This window comes from Danio rerio, chromosome 12, assembly GCF_052040795.2.
Source record: "Danio rerio strain M-AB ecotype USA chromosome 12, GRCz13ab, whole genome shotgun sequence".
NCBI classification, from domain to species: Eukaryota; Metazoa; Chordata; class Actinopteri; order Cypriniformes; family Danionidae; genus Danio; species Danio rerio.
Window position 1 is genome coordinate 19,821,294 of NC_141032.1, and position 9,603 is coordinate 19,830,896.

The 9,603-nt window shown below is 35.4% G+C and overlaps 1 protein-coding gene across 1 annotated transcript in view; it reads left to right on the forward strand.

Annotated features, from left to right (window-relative positions):
* Positions 1-3,856, forward strand: part of cyth3a (cytohesin 3a) — a 52,976-nt gene extending 49,120 nt beyond the window's left edge. The window contains exon 13 of the mRNA XM_087276071.1: positions 2,174-3,856. Coding sequence (XP_087132197.1) covers positions 2,174-2,246 — 73 coding nt within the window. The 3' untranslated portion in view covers positions 2,247-3,856. The remainder of the gene's footprint in view (positions 1-2,173) is intronic.
* The last annotated feature ends 5,747 nt before the right edge of the window (positions 3,857-9,603 follow it).

The following is a 9,603-nucleotide window of genomic DNA, read 5'->3' on the forward strand; positions in this document are numbered from 1 at the left end:
GGGTATTACGATGTAAACATGGTTATTGGGTCATTTCACGTGACCTCATAAATCCAAAGGCTTAAAAATCATAAAACTGTGTTTTTTGGAAATTCTCTTGTTATCTGTCTGGATTTTGTTATCTGTCAGGGTTGGGTTAACTTTTCTACTGTATAAAAATCATTTGTCTACTTCTGTGGAGAGTCCCCACATTACAGAAACAAATGTACAGAGAAGATTTTTCAACACATTTCAGCACATAATAGTTTTATTAACTCATCTCTAATAACTGATTTATTTTATCTTTTCCATGATGATAGTAAATAATATTTGACTAGATATTTTTCAAGACACTTCTATACAGCTTAAAGTGACATTTAAAGACTTAACTAGGTTAATTAGATTAACTAGGCTGGTTAGGGTAATTAGACAAGTTATTGTATAACGATAGTTTGTTCTGTAGACTATCAAAAAATACAGCTTAAAGGGGCTAATAATTTTAAGCTTAAAATGTTTATTTAAAAATTAAAAACTGCTTTTATTCTAGCTGAAATAAAACAAATAAGATTTGCTCTAGAAGTAAAAAATATCAGACATGCTGTGAACATTTCTTTGCTCTGTTAAACATAATTTGGGGGGGAAAATAATAATAATAATTCAAATGTGGGCTAACTGTGTGTTTATATTTTTCAATTTAGTACCATTATACATTCATAGACCCTCTACTGGTATATAACAATTAAGGAAATATAGGCCTGTAGCCAAGTTCAAGTTCATTTATTAATAAAGCACATTTAAAGGCAGTCACAATACTGACCAAAGTGCTGCACATAAGACAAGATTAAAAAAATAAAAAGACAAAATATAGAAATAAAGCAAGCGAAACGTCTGTAAAAATGTAAAAAATTAGCCGTAGAACGAACTATTAAAATAATCTTAAAAAGCCAAGCTAAAAAGGTAGGTTTTAAGACGTGATTTAAAAATGGATAATGATGGAGCCATTCTGATCTCAAGGGGCAAGGTGTTCCTCAACCGAGGACCTACCACAGAGAAAGCTCTGTCCCCTCTACGTTTCAGCCTAGAATTTGGAACTGACAGAAGATTCTGCTCACTCAACCTAAGAGATCTTACAAGAGTGTAGGGATGAAGCAGCTCTGCGAAATAGGATGGGGCTAGATTGTGGAGGGATTTATAAACCAGTAAAAGCACTTTAAAATCAATTCTGAATTTCACAGGCAGCCAATGAAGGCCTCTTAGAAGAGGGGTAATGTGGTCATGTTTTCTGCTATTACATATAAATCTAGCAGCCTAGTGTATGTTTCTTTTCTTCTCAAAATGTGGACCTTTTTGCAGTTATTCGCCTCATTTATTCATGAGATTTAAATACTGAATTTTAGTAAAGCAAAAATTTAAAGCATTATTAGCTTGTCGGATGGTCATCATAACCTTTAATGTACCAAATATTTCCTAAAGATTTAGAATAAAGAAAAATTGACAAATACTTATTTTTAAAATACATTCATTACATCCTATAGAATTAGAAAACAAATAGGAATCTGTTCAGGTTTTAAATTAAAAGCCGACTGTCATTTATTAGGCAAATAACAAACTGGCCAGCAAACTTTCCTCAGTGAGAATTTGAGCTTTATGATTAACTAGCCTCTCTTGTAAAACAGTACATTTGATTGAAAATTCATAGATAACAAAATTAGCCGAATTAGTTTTCAAATAAATTTTAATATGGGCCAATTTTAGTGCTTCACACCTTTTTATTGGTCATTTTTTGTTTCAGGAATTAAGGTCCAAGATTTAGAATAAAAGTTACTTGTAAATGTTTTCTCTATTTAAAATCAATACAGTAGCGAAATACGACTACATCAGACTGTATTTTTTTGCGCAACTGGATGCTGAAAAATAATAGTTTGCATTGGCCAAAACTGATAACTGAAGTCACATGGATGTGACAGTCAGATGATCCGGCTTGGTTTTTAAGCCTTTTTCAACAAGTTATTTTCACAATTTATGATGGTGTAGCTGTCAAAATATGACAAATGAGCTCATGTAAGGGACAAATTCTGGACCTTTGCCATTGATGGGTGGTTCTTGAACACGGCTACGGGCCAGAAATATGACATAGCTATATGCCAGAATTGAACATTAAACGTTTTTTATTACTATTCTTGTCATTCTACAGGGCCAGTATTAGCAGGGATCCATTCTACGACATGTTGGCTACTAGAAAACGGCGAGTGGCCACTAAAAAGTGAAGTGAAAACCTTCATCCGGGTTTTAATAATCACTTTACAACGTTCACCCTGGAGGAAATGGACACACGGGGACAAGAGCAAACTGAGGAGAAAGAAGAACAAGACTTAAAAAATATTGGCGTATCTATGAATCAAGTGCGAAACTGAGGGACGTGTACTAAATAGTTTTCTCCATATGACTTGTATGGCGAATCGAGTGAAGATGGTGTGCTTATATGTTGAATGTTATAATGAATGTTTTAACAACGCTTATAATGTCTGTGTGGGTTCAGTAGAGAGTGAATAGCGCCCCCTGCCGCCTTTAGCAGGATAGTTACAGGACATTTCAATTTGAGATGGCCAAGAAATGTATGTAAAATAGAGTGAACTACTAATAATGATGTCTTTTTGGTTTTCAGATAAATACAAGAGATGAATAGTTGCAGGGAATCATGCTGAATATAGATTTGTGCTGTCATAATATCGAATAATATTCATTATCTTAATTGCATTGGTCGTCTTAAATGGTTTTATGTTCTGTTGTTGTGTACACAGTCATCTAAATCAGCAGGACTGGTTGCATTAACTGCATTAACAATCAAAAATTATATTTATTATCTTTTTTGTTGTTCTTAATATAAAACACTGTAAAAATCCTCTTTGATAATGAAAATATTATTAGATGCCTTTTCAGAAAATGATACAAGCTGTACTTCTGTTTCATATTCCTATTTTGGTTTGAATAATTTGACTGTTTTGTTGTATTTATGTAGTCTAATATTGTTGTTGTTTTGTTTTGTTTTTACAGTTTGTAATATAACTCGCAAAAGAAGACCACAAAAGCTATTCTTCTTTTCTATTTGAAACTTTTTGGATTTAAAACTAATCTATATGCAATTTTTATTAATCAGCTTGGATATTCTAAGTCAAAGAAACTCATAATTCTAATGGTTTATTGCAAAGATTCTGATATATCTCTGTGGTTAAAATATGAATCAATTGATACGACTTAAATGAAATGTTTCCCTAATTTTCTATTATTTCTGCTGTAAAGTGAACACAGACTCTGGTGCCTGTTTTCGTGCAGCCTTATAATCAGCAAAAACATATGAAAACAATTTGACAAATACATTCCACAAACACTGTCTATTCCTGTTAGCACCAACCTAAGCCATAGCAGCAATGTAATCCATGCCCATTTGAAAACTGAATTATTTTATGAAAACTGTAGTTTTTATGTGATAATTTAATTTGTAAATACCCTCATATTCTGTTGTTATGGTAAATATGCAGCATGCTTATATACAGTTGTCTTTCAGAGCTTTCTGTATGTGTCAGTAAATCATAATTCCTATATCTCAGATGGGACATGGATACGGGTTGTCCTGTCAGTGAAGCCAGTGACCTCAAGATCTGATCTGATTAAAGATTTTTTTTTTTTGTCTCGAGATTTACCAGGGATTTGACTTCATTACATTAAAACACACTAGTTCTTTCATACTATATGGAAGTCAGTTGGTATAAGCTACATGCTTTAATGTTTCTTGAATGTGGATAAATGACAGAATTGATGTGAGATGATTCCTTTCAGATTTTCAGTGAATAAATAATAATACAATACTGAAGACAAACTTTTTTCAGCCAGCTTGAATTATTATAACTATTAACTGAACCTTTTTTGGGTAGCCATAAACTAAAAATATATTCTGTTTTCTGTTTAGCATAAGAAACTCACCTAGGTTTGGAAAAACATAAAGATGATACATAATTACGGACATTATATATACAGTTGAAGTCAATATTATTAGCTCCCCTTTGATTTTAATTTTTTTAATATTTCCCAAATGATGTTTAACAGAGCAAGGAAATTTTCACAGTATGTCTGATAATATATTTTTTTTCTCTAGGGAAAGTCTTATTTGTTTTATTTCGACTACAATAAAAGTCATTTTTAATTTTTTAAACATCATTTTAAGGACAAAAAGTATTATCCCCTTTAGGCTATTTTTTTAAGTACACAACATTTTAAGTGGATGGAAAAAGATTAATAAAAATTTCCTAAGACAAGAATGTGTTGTTCAAGAGTTTTATGAAATTTTTGATGAAAGGGTTTAATCCACCTCAAATGCTGACTGCTCTATCTACATAGAAAAAGATTGGTTATTTCAACCCAATTTTGAGTTAAATATGGACAAAACCCACTGTTGGGTCAATTTTTTAGTTAATTCAAATTCTTGGACGAAACGAAACCCACCAATTGGGTTTTTCCATACTTCACACAAATTGTATCTATCTGTAATACATACATACACACATACATACATACACAATTGGTATGGAAAGTATTCAGAGCCCATTCAATTTTTCACTCTGTGTTATATTGCAGTCATTTGCTAAAATAAGTTCAATATATAATAAGTATATTTTTTTATTATAAGTTTTTCCTCATTAAAGTACACACAGCACCCCACATTGACAGAAAAAACACAGACTTGTTGACATGTTTGCAGATTAATTAAAAAAGAAAAACTGATATATCACATGGTCCTCAGTCCCCCATGCAGCAACACTCATATGTTTAAATCGGGTGCCGTCCATTTCTTCTGATCATCCTTCAGATTGAGTCTAGCTGAGTTTCATTATAGCCTGCTGATTGGACTTAATTAGAAAAGCCACACCCCTGTCAATATAAGAACTTACAGCTCATGATGCATGTCAGAGCAAATGAGAATCATGAGGTCAAAGGAACTGCAGAGGGCAGAGATAGAATTGTGGCAAGGCACAGATCTAGCCATGGTTACAGAAAATATTCTGCTGCATTTAAGGTTCCTAAGAGCACAGTGGCCTCCATAATCCTTAAATGGAAGAATTTGGGATGACCAGAACCTGTCCGGCCAAACTGAGCTATCAGGGGAGAAGAGCCTTGGTGAGAGAGCTAAAGAAGAATCCAAAGATCACGGTGGCTGAGCTTTAGAGATGCAGTCGGGAGATGGGAGAAAGTTGAAGTAAGTCAACATCACTGCAGCTCTCCACCAGTCACGGCTTTATGTCAGACTGGCCTGAAACATGAAAGCCTGCATGGAGTTTACTAAAAAACACTTGAAGGACTCCAATATTGTGAGAAATAAGTTTCTCTGGTCTAATGAGAACAAAATAGAACCTTTTTGTTCTTAATTCTAATCGGCATGTGTGGAGAAAACCAGGCCTGCTGATCACCTGTACAATACAGTCCCAACAGTGAAGAATCATGGTGTGGGGGTGTTTTTCAGCTGCAGGGACAGGACGAATAGTTGCAATTGAGGGGAAAATGAAGCCAAGTACAGGGATATCCTGCAAGAAAACCTTCTCCAGAGTGCTCAGGAGTGCTCTCAAAGGTTTACCTTCCAACAAGACAATGACCATAGACACACAGCTAAAATAATAAAGGAGTGGCTTCACAACAACTCCATGACTGTTCTTGAATGGCCCAGCCAGAGCCCTAACTTAAACCCAATTGAGCATCTCTAAAGAGACCTAAAAATGGCTGTCCACAAACGTTTACCATCCAACCTGACAGAACTGAGAGGATCTGCAAGAACTCACGGCTGTATTAGATCAAAAGGGTGCTCCTATACTAAACACTGAGCAAAGGCTCTGAATAAATTTTGTAAACAATTCAGTTTTTCTGTCAATGTAGGGTGCTGTGTGTACAATAATGAAGGAAAAAAGGAACTTAATTTTAGCCAATGGCTGCAATAAAATAAAAAGTGAAAAATGTAAGGGGGTCTGAATACTTTCCGCACCCACTGTATATACAAAGACATGTTGTGTGTCTTCTCTATAGATGAAAGGGCATATGGCACCAAAAAACAAATCTGAGCTCATTCTTCCATACAGAACCCCTGAATCACTAAGAGGATAAACAGCTGTTTTGCTTGTATTTATTAGGGATGTCAAGATGTCGGGGTGTTGAGTGTACAGGATAAAACAGAAAAAGTTTCCCCCCTCATGAACTTAGTCCTTTTGAAAGCCATCTTGCATTAGCAGCGATAAGATTAGATTGTTTGCATGTTATTGCTTTACAAGTATACTCTAATCTGGGCATTACTGGTTTTGTGCAGTTTTATAGTAAGCTGCTTTGAGTTTGTTTGCACAAACATGACAGCTACAAGGCGCTGAGATTTAATAATGATCATTATAGCCTACTTTAGATTGTTTGCAGTTTCGATCATGTAAAACTGATCTTAATTGTCAATTTATCGAGGGCAATATTTATATCTGGAAGTGATTTCAAGTTTTTATTATATATTAGTGTTGTTACGTCTAATTTAAATAACCAAATACCTCAATCTCAATGTGCACCAACAACAAACTACATAAAACTGATAGTAGATTATATTATAAAACACCTCGCATGGCTGCAATACTGACAAAAATAATTAGAAAAGTCAAGTTTGTAGACAAAGAAAGTCTTGACAAAGCCTCGTCTTAGTTTGAAGTAGTTTCAACGTTTAAATAATTAAAGTAGCTTTTAGGAAGTCAAAACAGTTGGAATAGATATTGCTAGACGGTTGTTAAGGCGTTGGCTATTCTGGGTGGTTACTGAGGCATTGCTGGGGTATTCTAGGTGATTGCTAGGGCTTTCTGAGGGGTTGCTAGCGTTCGGAGTGGTTGTTAAGTAGGCAGTTGCTAGGGTGTTCTGAGTGGTTGCTGAGCAGTTGCTAAGGTATTCTAGATGGTTACTAAGCTGTTGCTAGGCAGTTTCTAGGGCGTTTTTAGTGATCGTTAAAGGGTGATTTATACTTCTGCATCAAGAGCACACGCTTGCTCCGGTGCAGCCTACGTGTGGTCGCAGAGCTCTCGCCGTGACACACACCTCTCAAAAAATGTAACTACACGTCACGATGACTCGTAGTGCACACTCTTTGATTGGTTGGTAGCGCTGACAAGTGTGGGTGGAGCTGAGAGCTGTGCGAGCCTGATGGGGCGATTGTTTACAAGTGTCGAGTCCTGTAAAGGAGCTCCAGATGGAAAGTTTTGTTTTGTGTTTACCTTATCATTAAAGTTGTTGCACATGCCCCGGTTTCAACCTCAAAATTAAGAGTTTGAGCCACTTGTACATTAAGGTAGTGTTCAGAAAAAAACACAACACCAGTGAAGAAACTATACACAGAGGAACATAAAACCCTATTGCCAGCAAGCGATTCTGAACTGTTATTGCAGAGCAACACAATCAGCCCGCAGAAATGTTAATGCACGACAACGCTCAAAGCATGCGCCATGAGTCACGCTGATCACTAGTCGCAGAAGCATAAACCAAGCTTAAGGTCGGTGTTCTAGGTGGTTGCTAAGGTGTTGCTAGGCAATTGCTTAGGTGTTCTGAATAGTTGCTATCATAAATTAGCATAGTTCTAGTTTGAATTAGTATGGTTCTACTATGAATTAGCACGTTGCTAGCATGTTTCTAGTATAAACTAGTATGTTGTTAGCATGGTTCTAATATGAATTAGCATGTTTCTAGTGTAAACTAGCATGTTGTTAGCATGGTTCTAGTATAAATTAGCATGTTTCTAGCATGTTTTTTATATAAACAAGCGTGTTGTTAGCATGGTGAATAGTATGTTGTTATGATTGTTAGTATCGAACCAGCGTCCTTCTTGCTGTGAGACAACAGTGCTAACCACCGAGCCACTGTGTCCCCTTAACCATTTACTAATATGGAGTGTGATCTGAAAACCATCGATAGCCAACTAAGATCGTAAGTTCCGTCGTTACAAGCAAAGTTCGTTGATGTGGCGTTTCTCAAAACCATCTTTTCAACGCACATTCGCAAACTGCATCGCAAACTTGTACGCTTGCAACTACACCTCTGAAGCTGTAGTTAGAAACATAGTTCCTGGCTGTGTTCTATTCACAGTTATCCCCCCATGCCCTATTCACTCAGAACATTCTAACATTTAAACTTGGAATGATTAAAAATAAAAAAGCAAAAATCATCTCTCTTAGGTGTAATTTGCTTTGAAAGTGTTTTTACAGTTCAGTTTTAGTGATCTTCAGATTGACAATTGCGTTCCCTTTGTAGTGCACTTTGAAAACATTTATGTCATTCTGAATACAGCCAGCGCTCATAACGAAAGCTGTGGCTGACCGATTATTTAAAAGCGAAATTTATGGAACGTCTCCAAAATTTGTGGAAAAAAAAAACAAAACAAAAAAAACATAGCATACGTTAATTCATTCATTCATTCATTTTCTTTGTGGCTTAGTACCTTTATTAATCTGGGATCGCCACAGCGGTATGAACTGCCAACTTATCCAACATATGTTTATTGCAGCGGATGCCTGTTCAGCTGCAACCAATTACTGGGAAACATCCACACGCACTCATACATTACAGACAATTTAGCCTATTCAATTTATCTATAACGCATGTCTTTGGACTTGTGGGGGTAACCATAGCACCTAGGGGGAAACCCGCGCGAACATGGGGAGAATAAGCAAACTCCACACAGAAACGCCAACTGACCCAGCCGAGGCTCAAACCAGCGACCTTCTTGCTGTGAGGAGAACCTGCTACCCACTGCGCCACCCATAGCATACGTTACTGCTTTTAATTAATATTAGGTTATTTATTAAGTAGTTTGAGTGTGTCAAATTGTAAAAGTAGACTTAAAAAAAAAAAATATCCTACTTAATAATCATCATTATTAATATTAGTAAAGTAGGATTTGCTTCTATTTCCCAATAAATAATAAATTGAATTTTTAACAAATCGCCTCATTATTTATTGATATGATTAATACATGAGATTAGAATATGTCAGCTTTTGAAAGTGATTTTATGTTTTAGAATAGAATATGGGATATTCTCAATAATATTTGTAAAGAAAGAATAGGCTCTATATTGTCATTTACATATATTTCAGTTCATATAGAAAACCAGTGTATGTTTTTACCAAACACTGGTAAAATAAAGACATGTTTTTATTGGATTTTTTTTAACGTGTGTGTGTAAAACAATACAATTTGCACAAATACATTATGGGGTTCTTCTCTAAAGTTGTTACTCCACCCCGTTTAGAGCCTCATTGCGGGCGTTTTATGTTATAACTTACGTGGTTCAAATGATGGATCTGCGACAGAAACCAGTTTTGGTAAACACTCGTCACTACATCGTTCTTTTCCCAAACGATGCATCGTATTACAATAGTTACATCAGTGTTCGGTAAACGGACTGCAGTTTAATTGTACAAGGACATTATGCTTTTTATCTTGAATCTGTGAGGCATTTTTGCCAAAAGCTATATTGATTTATAAAACCCATCCGTGTTCTAACTAATGCTCGTGTGTAGATAAAACCCAAAAATCACTGATTATGTTTTCACACACCAAAACAGAAA